General features: G+C 37.6%; 1 protein-coding gene across 7 annotated transcripts in view; it reads right to left on the reverse strand.

Moving 5' to 3' along the window:
- Positions 1-19,466, reverse strand: part of nlgn1 (neuroligin 1) — a 344,764-nt gene that overhangs the window by 4,721 nt on the left and 320,577 nt on the right. For all 7 annotated transcript variants that reach the window (XM_082524408.1, XM_082524410.1, XM_082524409.1 and 4 more), the window contains 6 exons: positions 8,272-8,484; positions 6,281-6,547; positions 5,840-6,201; positions 4,008-4,168; positions 2,104-2,260; positions 1,074-1,151 (listed from right to left, as the gene is read on the reverse strand). In XM_082524408.1, coding sequence (XP_082380534.1) covers positions 1,074-1,151; positions 2,104-2,260; positions 4,008-4,168; positions 5,840-6,201; positions 6,281-6,547; positions 8,272-8,484 — 1,238 coding nt within the window. The remainder of the gene's footprint in view (positions 1-1,073; positions 1,152-2,103; positions 2,261-4,007; positions 4,169-5,839; positions 6,202-6,280; positions 6,548-8,271; positions 8,485-19,466) is intronic.

Below are 19,466 nucleotides of genomic sequence, written 5' to 3' on the forward strand. Positions count from 1 at the left end.
AATGTAGAGAGGCAACATTACAGAAACAGTGCCCTTATTCAAATACTCATGGGTCTAACATACGTAAATAAAATGGAGACCAGGAAAGGGATGGAGAGCAAAGGAGGAAAAGGAAGACAATATCAGGAAGGAGCAACTTCAGTTTCCTTCAGCTCCAAGTGTTAATGTAATGTTGATAATCTCTTTGCTGCAGCTTAATGCTTAAGTTGCATAGTGACACAAATTTTTGTTCTAACTCGTGGCAAAGTGAGATTGTGTACATCCTGAAATTACTTTAAACATATGGCCACTGCCTGACTTGATAATAATAGTGGATTGCATTTATATAGTGCTTATCGGGACCCTCAAAGCACTGTACAATTCCACTATTCATTCACTCTCACATTCATACACTGGTGGAGGCAGCTACAGTTGTAGCCACAGCTGCACTGGGGCAGACTGACAGAAGCAAGGCTGCCATATCACGCCATCGGCCCCTCTGGCCATCACCAGTAGGTGAAGTGTCTTGCCCAAGGACACAACGATCGAGACTGTCCGAGCTGGGGCTTGAACCGGCAACCCTCCGATTATAAGACGAAATGCCAACTCTTGAGCCACGATCGCACCTTGATAAAGTTACTTATCAAAATGTGACATAAATACGTTTTTTAAAAATGAAATTAAAAATATTACACACATTCACAACCTCAAACCTTCAGAATCAGCCCCTTGTACATCAAGTATCTACTCATAATTTGCATCAAACTGAAGTCAGACTGGATGTTTATGTATAATTCTTCTCTGTCACACCTGATAGCTGCATTTACTGAACACTTTTGGCATTGCCTTTAAATTCATTCCTCAATATACTTCAACTGCTGCTCTGTGTTTATATGCGCTCGTCTATCATGTCTATATATATAATCACCTAAGTAGGAGATCACAAGAGCCCCTTGAGCGGAAAATTAGGCAAACTAGGTCAACAACCAATCTCAATGTTACATTTAAAACTTTTCAAAAAGCCTTCTGTGGAGGGAATGGCTCACATAGACACTTTTTGCCATGATATCACACATCGACTATTTAAAACCAACCTTGGTGGTGGTTGGGATGAGCTGGGTGACCTCATTGAGACTGTGTAGATGAGGAACCAGCTCCAACCACAAGTTGACCTGAGAAAAGGACAGAAATGCGTAGGTGGTAAAATCAAGCAAGTATGAAAACTGTCTTCAGAAGAGCATCTTAAAGTATGGAATTACAATAGGATGAAAATGAAACAATATTGCAGTTCAATTTTAAGCATTCAGAAAATGTCCCTGCTTGTGAAAAACAAACCCAAGACTAGGGCACAAGTGATGCATAAAGAGGAAACATGCAGGAATTTCATCTTTATAGAGACGAAAAATTTAAAATAATGCAAGAAACAATTAATTGGAATACATTTTTATAAATCCAGATTGCATACACTGGATTTATCCGTTTTTTAAAAAGTTAGAGAAATGTGTAAGATGTTAATAGAAACAGAATTAATTAGAGTTTAATTTAAATACATAATAAACAGAAAAATAGACCAAATATATCATAATATATGAGAAAGTCAACTTTTTTTAAGTCTGAAGTTTTAATGCATTTTTAACAGTCTACAAATTCATATCAGAATTATTTCAAGCTATCTTCTTTACAGATAGATTGACATGCACGCATGCAAATGCTATCAAAATATAACCTGTGAAGACATAGAAAATATCACATTAAAAAAAGCAAAAAAAGTTTATAAAAATGTGTTTTTATAAGGGATTTGAAAAAAGCCACAGATTTTGTGAGCGGTTTCTCCTCAGATAGATTATTCCAAAGATGATGGTCAACATGAGATTTAAATCTTGATTTTGGAATCACCAGCATGGCAGCTCTTGAGGCTCTAAGGCAGTAAGACAGCTCATATGGGGTCAACAAATCTGCTATTTAGCTTGGAGTCAAACCATCACATGGTTTAAAAGTGATCAGTAACATCTTAAAATCAATTCTAAATCTACAGGGAGCCAGTGTACTGAAGTTTCTATTGGAGTTCTCTTAAAAACAGTAAAAAGCTTATCTGCTGCATGACAGAGTTACATCTAACTATACCTTATTGGCTCGGTAATGCTCTTTGACCCGGGGCTTCAGGCCAATGTGGAGGTAAAGCTGGTCTTTCTGGTTGTAGCGTGTCCATGCCACTTCTTCAAAACGATTGGGCTTAGTGTGGATGAACTTGGTGTCCTGGGGTACAGGCTGGTTTGGGTCCCTTTGAAGAAAGAATAGGAATGAGTTTCCGTTAAAGAGGTCACAGAGGAGAGACGAGCTGAGAGTCTTACAGTGGAAAAAAAAAATGTTGTTGGCTGTTTACCTTAGAGGGCAGGAAGATCTAAAACCAGGCTAAAGGTGAACTGGACCTCTTAAGACACAGCTGTTTGGCTATTCAAATTTTAATTTTGACATAAGTGTAGCATTTGCCTCAGGTTAATCAGTATAATTATGAAAATACTGAAAGGCAGTGGTGAAATGCAGCCTCCAGGTTTCATCAAATTTTAATCAGCGCTTTCTAAGATATCACACCTGATAAGATCCAGAAAAGGTCAGAAGGGAAATTATTGCTCATAGATGTAGGGCTTTCTAAAGATTCTGACTGAATGGAAAGGTCTTAAGATACCTAATTTAAATTTTGAGACATAAAAAAAAATCCCTGTCACAGTTTTTTGTTTATTTTTTAAATTATGGATATCTCCTTGGAAGTGAATGCATTTATATATAATTCAAACATGAAAAGAAGCTTCCTGCCAAAGAATATGTTTAGTTGAATATGCAGTTCAACCATGCTGATAATTTCCAACAAGTACATGGTTCAATGTTTGCTATAAACCACACTTAGAATAGCTACTTTTTTAAATGTCATGTGCCATCAATTTTAAATGTTTGACTCAATAACTCAAGGCTTAAATAAACTGTAAATGCAGGTCAGTAACCCATGTGAATACCCCTCATATATTCAGTACAGAGGAGGACAACGCACTGAGTTTGGATCCTGCACTAAATAGAGCCACTCGCACTTAATCTGAGGAGAACAGATCCAGCCATGTGAACTATGGAGGCCCATTCAGACCCAGTGAGCGCCCCATTGTCTGAGAGCAGCATATGGAGCCAGCCAAACCTCATCAGGAACACTCTTAACCATTCAAATTGGTGGCATAAATCTCTCAGGTACCCAGCATTCTACGTCAATTTGGGGTTATATATGTAGATCATTAATGCTCTTTTTGTTCCCCTCCGGGCTACTGGGCAGTGCACAGGAAAAGCCAATGTCCCCCTATTATGCTGCAGAAAAACAATTACCGCCATGACTATATAGTGGAGGGCAACATGAGACAGAGGGAGAAAAAAAGGATTTTAATTTTGTCGCTTTCAGAATGTCACTCTCCAGGCTAGGATCATCAATTAATAATGTATTTGAAGATATGTAGTGGGTATTTTCAAAGAATACCAATTATACAACACAGTCCATAAAACCCATAGTATGATTCACTACTCCTCGTCATACTGAAGAAACAAAATTACAGTGAAATTATAACTTCACTGTGAAATGATCACAATGTTCTAATGGTGATTATATGTATATTAACATATAATTAACACTACATAAGCTCATAAACTAATTGATTATTTCATGTAAACCAGCTCACTTGGTAAACAATCATGTACCCTTTTTTGGAAATGAATAGAATGTATTTTGGCAAAATCACAACCAATCATGTCAAACAATAGAATTATTTCATTTCCATATAACTAATAATCACATCAAATTATTTATCATTTACAGCGAAGTGAAATTATTAACTTTCCAGAGGTGCTGGTTAGATCAAGTACAAATATTAAGTATGAGCTATAAGTTATTTCAGATGTGGCACTTAACATTTTCATAACTGAAAAAGCTGTGATGGTTTTGTTCAGATTCATGAGATTCATAACACTGCATTGGCCCTTATGAGTCATCATACCCTGTCTTGGCAAAGTTTGTCCAGTAGGTCATAACCACAGCACTGAGCATAACGTCGTTCTTGGAGAAATTGCAGGGAAACAGCTCTGTTGGTCCAATCATAGGCAGGCCAAACACATATGGGATCTCGTCTCCATGTGCTGCATCTGCCCAGGGTGGTACCTAATGAGCAGCAGATGAATCAAATCACGTCAGTATTATTACATTTATGTGACAGATACAGGACATTAAAAGACTTTATTTTTGCACGGTGGATATTCTGACAATATGCATAGACACAGCAAGACTAAAAAGGCTGGAGAAATAGAATAGTTGTTGAGGAAAAAAGGGGGAATGAGATAAGTTGTTAATATTAATTTACCTGCCATTTTTGGCTCATTATTCAGTGAATTGAACAGAGAGAGAGAGAGAAGACAAGAGATAAAAGGATGATGCTGACAGAGGAAAATTGCTTTGAGATGAGTTTAAACTGGAATACAGAGTACATATACATGGTAGCTGTACCAAGTTGAAGTTAATATAATAAGGAATGTGGGCAATTTAATGAGCACTCTTTATTTTCATTAGTTTGTCTAGACATATTTGAACATTAACATTAAATGTTGCATCAAGTAATACAGGAAGAAGTAAGGATTTAAGATACCAGTAAAAAAAAAATATCAAAAAACCAGCCAACCAGTTTAAATTCAATTCAATTCAATTTTATTTATATACCGCCAAATCACACCAAAAGTCACCTCAAGGCGCTTCAAAGATACAGAGAAAAACCCAACAATCATATGACCCCCTATGAGCAAGTGCTTTGGCGACAGTGGGAAGGAAAAACTCCCTTTTAACAGGAAGAAACCTCTGGCAGAACCAGGCAACCAGCAAACAAATATGTATGTATACATATGTATATGTCAACTGTTCAGTTCAGAGGAGACTGTGAGAATCAGGCCTTTATGGTCAAATAGCTGCTAAGAAACCGCTATTAAGGAAAAGCAACAAGCAGCAGAGATTTGTTTGGGCAAAGAAACAGGAATGGACATCTGTGCTTTGGTCTGATGAGTCCAAATGTGAGATCGTTGGTTCCACTAACAATGTCTTTGTGAGACGCAAAAAAGGTGAACGCATGGTCTCCACATGCATGGTTCCCACTGTAGGAGGCTTGGAGGAAGCTTGCTGGTGACCCTGTTGGAGATTTATTCGAAATTGAAGGCACACTGAACCAGAATGGCCTGGCCAGATGGACTGGCCTCCACAGTCACCTGACCTAAACCCAATCAAGATGGACCTCAGAGTGAAGGCAAAAGGGCCAACAAGTGCTCTGCATCTATTGTAACCTGTGGAAAACTATTGGAAAAACATTTCAGGTGACTACCTCATGAAGCTCATCAAGAGAAAGCCAAGAGTGTGAAAGGCAGTAATCAAAGTAAAGGGTGGCTATTTGGAAGAATCTAAAATATAAAACATGGTTTGACACTACTGCTTAGCCAACTACACATCACTGATTATTTATGGAGAAAGACTCATAAGTAAAGCAGCAGTTATCATACACATGTTGTTACATATGTGAACAATGTGTCGGCTTATCTATCAAACTATCAGTTCAAATCAATTACTTTAGTTTCATTTGGGAGCATTTTGTTTTGCCTTTAGCAATAAGAAATAAGTGATTTTATTTGATTGTACATTATTCTTGAATTCGTTCTGTTTACATGTGTTGATAAATGGCTTCTGCTCAGTGATACAATTCAAATCAAGACCGGGTGTTCATTCCTAGATTCCAGGTACCATAATACTTGAAAGTACCTTCAGAGCTGATGAGGCATGTGATAGTTTGAAGCTCACCTGTTCCGTCTGACAGTGGTGGTAGAAAGCATAGAAGTAGGTTGGAGATCCAAAACTGGAGTGCAGGTCAGCTGTGGCAACTGCTGGTGCTACCCACTGGTGATCGGTGAAAAGTGCTAGGAGTGTCTTCCGGCGTGTCTCTGGATTATGCCTATCAGCCCAGTCAGTGTACATAAACTTGATGGTCTCTCGGAGGATGTCTTTGCCTTCTGGGTAGCCATAAAGGTCATCCACAAAGCTGGACACGGCGTAGTCGAAGTCATTAGCTTGGACGCCATTCTCATTGTCCACGATAAGCTCGACAAACTTAAGGCCCTCGCCCTGGTTCACTCCCAGCATTATATCATAGTTGAGGAACTCACCTAGCAAGAGACAGTAGAGTTTGGTTAACTTACAAATTGTAATTACAAAGCATCCATTGGTGGAAAATAAATTGAATACCTTGTTCCATTAAAATCTGAGGGTCATCAGGTATAACATCGCCATCAATAACAGGGCCGAAGGCAATGTGATAACGGGCCGGCTGGATGTCTTGATCCACAAGCTCCTTGTAATGTTTTCTCTGCAGGCACAACACAAGCTCCACAGTGTCCTCCAGGTTGCAGCCTACCTTCCGAGCCAGCATTCGAGCATATTTGGCAGGCTGAAAACTGACAGCCCAGCTAGACAGAGCTGTGCCGCTCTGAGCGATGGCCCTCTGGAACAGGCCTTAAGACAAAAACAGCACAGGGGCAGCATTGATGGAGAAAACAATTAATTAGGTGCAATTCAGAGACTATCCCAAAATATGTCAAAATAAGTATAGATGCATAAAATGTCATTTTGAAAATCATATAAAGAAAAATATCATATGATAAATCAGCTGATTGAGAAAATGGAACGGAACCTCAGTGATCATAGGTCATATTAGAGGCAAACTGAATACACTGAAAAATAGTTTTGCTTATTAGAACAGACAAAGCAATATTTCTTTTGGCAAAAAAGAAAAAAATAACTCAGCCATCCTGATTTTCATCATGAACATAGTACAATGCAGGTTTGTTGAGTCAGTCCCATATTAATGCCCTGCAGGTTGAGGGTAACATTAATGATGTAAAAACTGGCAAATTCTTTGGTTTGTTAGTTTTCAGTAGTGACAAGAAACAAATCTGAACATTTACTAATGATCCTGTGATTGTTAGTCATCTTGAATGCAAGAAAAATCTTCATGGCTTAGTGTGATGGGGGATGTCATGTTTTCCCTTTCCCTTTTCTTTGATTTCCATCCAAATGTGTGAAACACTTATGATCACAGTTTTTAGATAATTATCACCAAACTGACTGTAATAAAAAGGTGTTGACAGAGTGAGATATTGGGGTCCTTCAGATATTTATAAATGTTGTTAACAAAGCTGATTTTGAATCCCCTATTGATGCTAAGCTAAACAGCTCCATCATAGATAATGGTAGAAACCTATGAGAGTTCATGGAGATTGTCTGAATCATCCAATCTATCATGTCAAACGTGAGTGGTGTGACTGAAATGAGATTTCTGTTTCTTTATAAAGCATGACAAATCCACAGAAGGCATTGGTCTGTAACATAACTTGAATGTTCCTAAATTCGCTATTTCCTTCTTCTTGAGAAATGTTTGTTACAATTACAGTGGACAGCTAGCCTGGGAAATAGACAAATCTCAAAGCTCAGGTTTCATATACTCTGACAAAATGACTATCCTGCCACATAGTGTAGGATTCAAACAGAAATCCCAACTACAGCAATGTCAGGCTACTGGTCAACACTGTCCTTATCGTTCTTATTGCTTACCTGACCTTAGGGAAAGAGGTGCTTCAAGTTCTTTCTTTCCATATATTTTGTTCCCCAGTAATGTCAATATCCTTTACATATCTTATCACCTAATTTTGTTTATGGTTAGAGGCACATTTTTTTTTTTTTTTGCTGCAGATATACATGGTTGTAACACATTATTACTACCAAGTCTCTTCGTTTTGAAAAATTGGTCTCTGTATGAATAAAGAGCAACATCCCATTAAATAAAATCATATATGAAACCTGTGTTTAGAATATATGTGATGTTTTTGTTCATTTTTTTATTTTTTATTTAACTGTTTGTAAAACAACTGCTTTTAATTGCTCAGAGCGGGCATTCTCAGAAAATTATGAAGCACAAAATCTTTTGTTTTCTATATAGTAGTATATTATCAATTGCTTTTTTTCATGTCAAAGCTGAATATTGCAAGTACAGTGAAACGCAGAGAAAAAAACCCTCCATTCAGCACGTTCCGACGTTAACATACACGCATCCAAAATGACAACAAGCATCAGCAAAAGCAGATCACAACCTTTTTTATGGTCACTCGCTACTGAAATGAGACTTAAGAACGTATGAAGACCCCACATGGATCCCTGTAACTCGAGTCCTTGGGCTTTACCTTTTGTTGAGTTGCTCCAGCGGTTTCCCTCTGAGTAGTGAGACAGCGTGAGCAGGTTCACACAGGAAGCTCCAGCTCCGGAGCCAAACACAGTGATTCGCAATGGATCGCCGCCAAAGGCTGCAATGTTCTCACTGGTCCAGCGCAAAGCCTGGATCTGATCCAACAAGCCATAATTCCCTTTTGCTGCTTGGTCACCGGTACTCAGGAAACCTGGATGAGAGGACAAATTAAAAATAGTAGATATTATTTTAATATCTTCTCCTTAATTTTCTTATTTGACCATAAGCAGATGGCTTCATTAACAAAGAAAAGACACCTAATGGCATCAGGACTTTTCTCTGTCTTAATCTACACATTTCATTTATGGAGTTTGGTTCCTTTTCAACAAACTTTAGAAATGAGAAATTATGTTTATTTATGTCTTTACATTAGTAGGTTTAATCTTACAGTTTATCATCACACATCACGAAAAAAAAATCATTCAAAAACATTCTTTGTACTTTTGTATTTTGAAGATTTTGCATTTTTTAAAATCTATTTTCTTTTTTAATCTCCTTGATTAAGCTATTAAGGTATATTTTGCCACTGTACACAGAAAACCAAAAGCCTCATTCTTTAATAATTTGCTGCAATATAGAGAGATATAGAGTTACGAGTAATTCAAATGAAAACTTCATGGAAAATGATAATGTGTCACAAAGAAGCAGTGATATGTTTAATAACATAATACAAATTTCAAATCAAGGTCTTTGTGGATAAATCTATAATAATAACTCGTGTTTTCAAAGGTCAGTACAACACACTGCCCACATCCAGACTGCCTTTCAAGAGAAGACTTTATTCGAACTGCCTATAGACTGCTTCAACGCCTCCATGATCTTTTATTTCAAGTTGAATTGATTTGTTAAAAAAACACACTGAATACACAAGGTCATGGAGTAATTTAACTAACAACATTAAGGATATTAATTTTTGTTGTTGTTGTTTATGCATTTATTATCATTATGCTTTTTAACCACAATAACAATAGGCGATCTCAAAAGTTTGAGGTCAGGTCAATAAGTGTTTGGCCAGATGTCTGTATCTGAAATGTAATATTTACCTTTGACACCAGACAACTGGGCTTGTCTTACAATTAGTTCTTCAGAGTTGGCTAGATCTTTACAAAGGATAGTTTGGGAAATAATTATGCTGTTTATTACAGTTTTTCCACAAGTGTTTCTGTATTATATTTTCATGCTGCAGCAATTACCTTTTCTAAGGTACTTTTTTCAGGCCTGTGCAAATAGTCATTCGTGAATCATAAAAACGAATCTGTTACTGTTTGTTAGCTAGTCGGAGCTATCACTTACTATTCAATTAATAGTCGGTGAATGGCACTGACTTATTCACTAAGTCAGTGCCATTCACCAAAATCACCTCCTTCTCCATCCGAGCTACAAGACACCATATACATCACTTTTATTTCTTTTACTGATCCAGTGAAACTATGGTGCTAACAGCCTTCAACTGAACATATGTTTAGCTATGCATCATGCTACAGGACGTTGCTGGTTCTTTGATGAGGTGAAGCTATAATGTTCTGTGTTTGTGTTTATAGCACCGTTAATAAAAAAAACAACAAGTGAACAAATAAACAAAAAGAAAGTGAAACAAAATAAATGTCATGTTAAGATGTTTGCTTACGCTCATTCTCCTGTCCACTCATATCCCCTAAATTTATAATGTATAATGTGAACAGCCTGATGCTGCATGGCCCTAAATGTCACTGTTGCAAAGGATTGTGGGATGGCGTTATCTCCTTTCCTTTTGTAAGGTACGGACCAGTCTATGCAATGCTAAAAAAGATAAGAAAGGAATCTTTGAAGCAACTTTTCTTTGAATTTCAAGCAATCTGACGACCTCTTATCGCTTAGATTATTTGCCAAAATCCATGGCGAGTGAGGCTTCAACATCAAATACTAGTAAGGTACAAATGTACTGAAGAGACGAGGAGAGCCACAGGAGAGCTGAGGTCTTTTAGAGCAATTTCATGTCCAGCTCCCAACACTTCCACACTAAAAGCCCCATTAAGCCCTCCATGCATCCTGGGCACTGACACCCAACAACCACACCCAAGAACTGTCCCTTTCAACCTCACATGCTCACATATTTTCTTCCATGTGTTTTTGGATATTTTTATTTGTATCAGTGAAAATGAAATGCCTATTTCACAGTCTCAGTCAACACTACACTGGTAATTTACACTGGATGCATTATGTGTACACCCACAGAAAGCCTTTGAGGATTGCTAAAAGAATATATTTACCATCCTGCACTTCAGCCTGCATATCTGTTATTTGCATTAATTCAATTATTTGCTGTCATTTATTTTTTTTGCTTGTTCCTGCTGTTTTCCAAAAGTTGTAAATAATTACTGAAATAAAAATCATCATCGTTAAAATCACTTGGTGCAAAAAAAGAAAGGATGGCATCACTGGTTTGTAAATAATTACTATATGTGCTGAATGTCTTTAAAGTAAAACCCAGTATTATACATGGGGACATGAAAAAAGCAAATTAATATTAGTAATAATAAATTGTAATTTATTTATTATTATTATTATTATTATTATTATTATTAGTCATATTAGTGGTAGTAGTTGTAGTAGTTGTAGTAGTTGTAGTAGTTGTAGTAGCAGCAGTGATTGTAGCAAGTTTATTAGTATTTCTACATCACTCTCACTACTACACACTAAAACTCTCTAGAACAACGACATTTACTTCTTCTGATACCTGAACAGTTTTTGGTATGGAATGACTTGGGGATATCTAGTGTTATATTCACAGCTCTGAGGTTTGAGGTTTGTCTGATTTTCTACTGTTGAGGACTAATTAAGAACTCTATATGAGAATTCCTGCTATACAACATAATTCTAATAATGTGAGAGTAATAAATCCAGTTTTACAACAATAAATATGACCTCCATGATATCTGCCCAATCCAAGATAACACTTACTGAACCATTCTAGCATCATGGAACTAATGTGTTTATTGTTCTTTGGCCTGTCACTTCGATATTTAAAGAGTTAAATCTATGACTTTATGCTGAACCCAGTTTACAAAAAAAATTAATTAGAAGGGATCACAAATCATATTCATTTTTATTGCATAACACAGTGATTTGAATTAATGTGGCTGTTAAGAGCTGTAATTATGCATGGCAGCACATGTGACTGTGGTCATAATAACCATAATGCATATTATGTTTACAATGGCTCACACAGATTCATCTACTGTCAAGTATAACCGCTGACATAGTCAGCTGAAAATTTGTTTTATGAAATTTATGATAGAGCCACTCTATGTTCGCATGCACGCTCACTTGCTTGCAAGTTTGCTCATTTGCACATATGCACAATTTTTAGGGTTTTTTTTGTATTTCTGCAAGTATTTCTGAACAAGCACTCATTTGAATCACGCACATGTGCCAAAATCCTATACAGTGCAGCTGCATCCACACATTCCTACTAACATCCAGACAAGCACACACCCCTGCTGACTGTTTAATTAAGTTCATTCCTTTTCTATTCCCCTTCCACTTGCTTATTTATTTATTTGTGTGTTTCTTGATCAAAGCCTAATCTGGTGGAAGCAACAGCAGCCATCTAAAAGAAAGATTTTAATTGATTCAATTTAGCTGTAGTGCAAGGATGGGCTGGCAATCACAAAGAGTGAGACAGAAAGAATGATTACTACGCCAACAGTGGTGGGGCAGTGGGGTGGGGCTCTATTCCCTTGCTGTCTTATATACAAACATGCACATAATGCGGTAATATATGAAAAAAAGTGGTGCGTTGATGTTACAATAAACATGCTTTATTTCCTCTACAGAGTGATGCCAAACATGTTTTATTTTCCTCCTCTATGCAGGAGTTCATACGTGTCTATGTCTCAGGTTTGGCTAAAAGCCACCATCCGTGATTTAGGAGCTCGGCCTTTAAGCTTCCTGGGATGACAATATTGAGGTGAACCCTGATCCAGGAATCCAGCTTTTATCCCTCCTATTTCTGTCGAACCAGAAAGAGAAGGCTAGACGAAGAGAAAGATGGGATTTTTTTATACTTCTTTCTCTGCACACATCTATTTTTCACAGTCACGGTCTGTATACTATAATCCTCTCTCTTTTCTCTCGTTTTTACTTTCTGTCCTTTTGACTGAATGGTGAGAAAGAGAATGAGAAGGAACAGTAGAGGAAGAAGGAAGAGGGAAAACACCATCACTCAAGCATGTAAACTCTTCCAGCAGATGTGGCTTATTACTGGTGGTGAAATCAAAAGAAAATGCAAAATTCAGAGACCAAAGGGAAATGGGAAGTTAAAGTGGAGGGAAAAAAGAGTTTCGCAGCGTAGCAAGATTAACAAGCATGCAGAGAACGAGGCAGCGAGTCTAGAGTAGACAAAAGAATGACAAGGAAAATGAAACAAGACGAAAAGACGCAGAAAGTGAGAGAAAGAAGCTTAATGACTAAGAAAAATGGCTGAATCTGTCATTGTTGTTGTGCTGTGTAGACCAACGTCTGAGGTGGCATTCTTGAACTGCTTAGAGATTCTTCTTCAAATTGTTAAATATGATTATCCCATGCCTTACTACAATGCAGGTTTATAAAAAAAACAATTCCCTTAATCTCACATCCTTTGAAATAACGCTCTTATCAGGTTAAAAAACAAAAAGAAATCTCAGTAGAATCAGCAGAATTGACAATAATGATTTCCGAGGCATGTCTCTTAATACAGAATCTTACGGCGTCATTTTTGTTCTACTATTCTGAGCACACGTAAAATAAATTTGAGCGCACGTAAAAAAAAAATTGCAGGTGCAAGTGTTGCATTTTGAGGAGTAATTTATTTTGAGTGAAGAACAGCTAAATTTGAGTCAACAAAATTCATTGCTGCGTGCAAAAAATGTATTTCAGTGTTTGCTATTAACCATACACACACTCAGTTTTTGCATTTGCGCTTGCTCGCAATGTGTTGCTTGCACTCTCAACATTTATAAAGCGTTAGAGCGCTTTTGTAAATATGTGATGTCTTGATAAATTGAGCAGATATTTGAAGTTTACACTAGTGATGTGCGGATCGATACTGAAATATCGATTCCTCCGATACCAGTCATTTATGTTCTTGAATCGATTCTCATATTAAAATATAGATGTTTTAGTAATTTAGGAAAAAATTTGTAGTTTATCATTAACAGGAACACAGTGGAAATAAACTATATCATTCAGATTGTCTACACTGGAAGGAACTACTTCCTCTTCCACCTTTCATAGTCATATGCGAAATATGGCTGTATAAATGTGTTGCAGCCCCTTGGCGTGCGCACTCACAACAATGGCTGAGCGTAAATGGAGTCATGTGTGGATGTATTTTACCTCCACAAACAGCGAGACGTGGTTTGTGATACATGTGGCAAGAAAGTGAGGTGTTGTGGCAACACCACTAACCTCGTCAAACACCTCAGAGTAAATCATATCACAGAATATGATGTCTCTCGCGGAGTCCTTTAGTGCTGCAGGCAGGCAGCGTGTTCAAATAGCGCACAACTTCAGTTTTTTTATTTCTATATGATGAATTCTGCATTATTAAGAGATAAGAACAAGTAGTCTGATTTCTTGTAATCATGATGACGCTATAATTTGAGATACAATAAAAGATACACCCTGAATTTTACTTGGTATCGGATCGGAAAGGAAATCAGTGGTATTGCACATCACTAGTTTCCACAGCACCATCCTCGCATAAAAGTTCATTTTGTGACCCAGAAAGAGTAATATTTCAAACTCCGCCACTCTGTTCCTCCGCCACTGCCTCGTTTGAGTTTTGGACGAAATGGATTCTGGGATATTGCATTTCATCATTTTGAGCTGATTGGAGACCAAAACAGCCAATCAGATTTTTTTGCATCCAAGTCTGTGATTGGCTGGTTTTGTGGCACAAATATAACGGTGCACAGAAAGAGTTGAACGCACACGGGCAGAAATGTTGACAGCGCAAGCAACACATATCGAGCGAGCGCAAATGCAAAAACTGAGCGAGAGGGGCTGGTATTGTGTGTGTGTCTATGGATAATAGCAAGCACTGAAATACCTTTTTTGTACACAGCAATGAATTTTGTTCACTCAAATTTAGCTTTTCTTCGCTCAGAATTTCTCCTCAAAATGGAACACTTGCACCTGCAATTTTTTTTTTACGTGCACTCAGAATAGTGGCACAAAAATAACGCCATAGAATCTCCACTGACGCAAAAAATCAACACAAATATACAATAACCCACATTTGGTCTGCTTCACTGAGTGAATGGGTTAAATGCAGAGAGGGATTTTCCCCACGGGGACCAATAAAGTACACTTTCTTTCTTTCTTCTTTCTTTCTTATGGTCCAGGTTTCCACAGTTGCTAACTGTTCTACTGAACTATAATTTTACCGTAGCTCAGGTCTGTGGGAATGTGCTTAAAACTACTGATATTGTTGCATTAGTGGGTCAGCATACATAGTTCCAAATTAGCAGAAGCAGCTCTAGTGCAATCAGATTTTTTTTTAATTCTTCTCCAGTTTTGAAGCTGCAACCCTTCTTCAGATACTTTTGCATCCATTGAGAAATGACAAAATAAGATAAATATAATGGAATGCTCTGTTCTCATTATGTGGGCCTTCTGAACTATACTATATACTAGTAGCTCAGTGACTGGATGACAAGTCATTTTTGATCGAATACACTGCATGGCCAAACCATAACCTCAACTCATCTAGTACACTCCTCCAGTTCTGCCCTGCAGTCTATGGATGTCTTCCTAAAACAAATGGTGCAACAGCAGCTCTAAATATTTACAGTGCCTCAGCAATGCTCCATCTATATCTGTTCGTTGCTTACAACAACACTGAAGACAACGGCGCGCTGAGGGCAGCCGGCTGGGGAATATGCTGATGAGGCACAAAGCATTTCTCACTGGAAATAATGAATACAGAGCTACAGGATATTCACTCATTCAACCTTTATTTAGATAGCACTCGGGGCAAACACAGAGCCAGTTCTCATTTTCAGGTGTGTCCTCCTTGCATAGTTACAAAATTGTGCATTACCAGCAAAATGGACATCGGTATTTAGCAGAGCATATTATTATATGAATTAATTTAGCATGTGATCACTGGATGATAAATGGGTAAACATATGACACAGAACAACGAAGATCCGTGTTACTTTTAAAGATAAAATTTTAGCTCCATATTTCAAGAGATAAATAAAATCTTCTTATTTCTAAATGTAAGACCAGCTGTGCTTTTATACATAACTTTAAAAACATGTGCATTTCACTTTAGGCTGCACCTGATCAATCCTGTGTTTCACCTGTTACCACTAAATACATGACATTTTGTAAGTCACATGACAGGATATGCCAGGTAAAATGGCTTTTTAGCAAGTACCTGTGGGCTGCAAATTATTTAGCAGGCTGTGTCAAATTTGCTGTGTATATTAAATCCTTTTTACTAACTGTAGCATTATACCCTTTTAAGAGGAAAAGTAAGAAATTACATGGGAAGAAAAGAAGTAACAAAACAATTAGATGGTTTTCAAGTTGAATAATTGGCTTTTCAGCCCACCTGAGAGCAAGAGAAGAAGGTGAACACAAAATACAAGCATGCATATCAACTTATATTCCTGTTATGGGTGAGGTTTTAGCAAGAAGCTGCCTATCCAGTGCCACCTACTTTAGCGCCATACTATACTTGACCATCCAGTATTCACTCTTTACTCTGCTTTGTACCTGGCAGCTGAATAAAGTAATGAAGTACATCTGAAAAAAGGGATTAAAGAGACTAAAATGGTTTGCTTATAACAATTTATCAAATAGGATCTGTATTTTTCATGCTTAAGATATTGCAGATTTAAATTTCACACAATTCATTTAGGCCAGGCAGATAGCTGTTTCATATGGCTAACCGATAAAAAAACATGAAATGATATTAGCTAGAAACTTCCCCAAGAGAACTTTTACAGACATGCAAAATAAATAAATTAGTCATTTTACCGTTTTAAACTGCTAATACATTTTCAAAGCAGCTGTGTGCTTGTGTGTGTAGATGCTTTTGTGTGTCTGAATTTGCATTTAGAAGAGACACCTTATCTTCAGTAAAGTGACACCACAAAAGCAAGAGGTCCATTTAAATATTACAACTAGAGAGAACGAGACAAGGCAGCCGAACACACCTACAGCGCAAGGGGTGTGTGTGTGTGTGTGTGTGTGTGTGTGTGTGTGTGTGTGTGTGTGTGTGTGTGTGTGTTAAGGGAACTGATCAAAATTATCAGCCGCAAGTAGAAAAATTAAGCAGCTTTAAGAGTGGTAATGAGGAGTTACTGAATATGAAACAATTAGTGTAATTGTATAAAAATACTAAACCTAAGGTAAACAAATACTTTACCTACCACCTTTTAGAACACACACACACACACGCACGCACGCACACACAGCAGTTGGTTCACATAGGATGTCAAAGGCTGTTAGTCTACGGTGTCATTTTACGGTAAACTCTCTAATCATCATCTGTCCATCACCTTCTATCTTGATATGTTAATCTAGCGTCTCCGTTTTCTTGTCTATTAAATCCTCTCCTCCCTTACCTCCCTGCCTTTCTCCTTCCTCCTTTCACAAATCAAATTACACTCTCGACTTCAAAAATGAAATGAGCCACCGTTCATATTTCTTGTTCTGCACAAACACAAACACGTGTTAATTTGTGTCGCTGCCCTAACAGATTTGCCTGCAGGACAAGCTGGTATAGATTACCTCCTTCTGCAGGGTTGAAGGCAATGAGGGAGTAGGGAGGACTTCTCTGTGTGGGTGTGGATGTGATTAAACTGTTACTCAAGCTATTCCGGCTTTGTGGACTGAATGCATAATGCCCCCTAATTAGGTATGTAAAGACAAAAAATGGCTGGACCTGCCACATTATGAAGTTTTGTACAAGCAAAGATACAAGCCACAATTATATATATATATATATATATATATATATATATATATATATATATATATATATATATATATATGTGTGTGTGTGTGTGTGTGTGTGTGTGTATATATATATATATATATATATATATATATATATATATTAAACTGACAGAACCATGACCCATGGGAATCATATTATTATGGTGCAACCAATATAACAACACCACATCTTTATACAAGCTGTATATAGAAAGACATTCTTGTGCATATAAAATATTTGCAATTATGACAGATTTATTTGTGCACTGGTTGGCCGATTTACCCATAATTACCATGTGACCCATGCAAGGAAAAATGTAAGCAATGAAGGAATTTTCCAGTTGGAATTTACTTTATCCACAGATTTGGTATAATAGCTTTCTGTCTGAGATTATTTTTACTACAAAGACAGCGCTTGTTTATGATTTGAACAGCTTTTGGATTTCCATATAACATTAAAAGTGTTGTTTGCGAAAAGAGAGTTTAATCTAGATAGTTTACCATCTGGCAAGCAGAGAGAAAGAGAAAGATCATTTACTAGTAAATTGTATTCCTCCGAGGCTTGGTGAAATTACAAAATCCTGGCACATGGTCCTGAAACCACTGGAGACGTAAAGATTTTGTAAAGATTTTTTGGGGGTATTGTAAATATAGTTAGAATTTCTAGTTTATACATGCTGCAGCTCCACATTTGCTTGGTAAGTGAAAAATTGCTTGTTTGATTCCAAACAGAAACATAAATTCCCTTTGGGATTATGTCAGGAAGGGTAATTGATATAAAACACAGCCAAGTGTTGGTGGGCTGCCCACTGTAGCCAACCATTGTTACAAGGAAACAGCTGAAAGTAACACATACATCATATTGCCAAAAATATGCGTTCATCTGCCTTCACACGCATGACCTTGTGTAACAACTCATTCTTAATTCATTGTGTTTAAAGTGATGTCAGGCCATCGTTTCAGCTATAGCAGCTTCAAGCCTTCTGGGAAGGCTTTCCAAAAGGTTTAGGAGTGTGTTTATGGGAATTTATGACAATTCTTCCAGAAACGCATTGGTGAGGTTGGACACTGAAGTTGGATGAGATGGCCTGGCTAAGATCTAAGCTCTAATTCATCCCAGAGGTGTTCTATTGGATTGACGTCAGGACTCTGTGCTGAGTTCTACCACACCAAACCTGCTCATCCATGTCTTTCTGGACCTTGCTTTGTGCACTGGTGCGCAGCCATATTGGAACTAAAACTAAAACTTTAACTGGGACTAAGAGACTGAGCCCAGCTTCTCGAAAACAATCTCACACCATAATTCTGCCTCCACCAAACTTTACACTTGGCACAATGCAGTCAGACATGTACAGTTCTCCTGGTAACCTCCAAATCCAGACTCGTCCTTTTGATTACCAGATAGCTTGTGGCAGAATCTCTCTATGCACTGTTCTCGATCCAATCTGAAGGTCACATGACGTTTGCAAGTCTGTAGCGAATAACTCTGCAGAATGTTGGCGACCTGCACACACTTTGCGCCTCAGCATCCGCTGACCTCTCTCTGTGATTTAATGCACCAACTGTACCACTTTTTTGGGGTACATAAAATGTGAACATGCATTAAATCATGTACTATTAGAGAAAAATAATTGAAAACTGAAAACATAAAGCTGCACAAGAGTAAAAGGACAAAATGTAAAAAAGAGACAAAGCTTAGCAGGATGAGAAGATGTGAGGTTTCGCTGTAGGACAGAAATGGATGCACACTTCTACAGGCACAAAAGTACTGTGTGTGCGTGCATGTGTATGCATGCATGCATGTGTTGAGTCCTGATGTGAATAGGTAAGCAGCTTCCTTTCTTAGCACAAGAACATTATTAGCATACAAGTAGAAGTGCACCCAAGAGAATGAGAGATGAAAACAGAGTGGCAAAAAAAAAAAAAATCTAACGGACAGAAAGCGCGACATTTCAGTGAGAGAGCAGAGAAAGACAGAATGAGGCATGTGAGAGGTAGATGACAATGTGAGAAAAGAGTGTGGGAGGTGCTGAAAAAGAGAAAAAACTGGAATAAAAAAGAAAAACGGAAGAAGAGGGCACTCAGAATGTAAGGTGGCATCTTAGAACATAAAACCTGCATAAGAATTGAAGACAAAGATAGCTCTGACAAGTTTAGTCC

Source organism: Aulonocara stuartgranti (assembly GCF_965226115.1).
Source record: "Aulonocara stuartgranti genome assembly, chromosome: 23".
NCBI lineage: Eukaryota > Metazoa > Chordata > Actinopteri > Cichliformes > Cichlidae > Aulonocara > Aulonocara stuartgranti.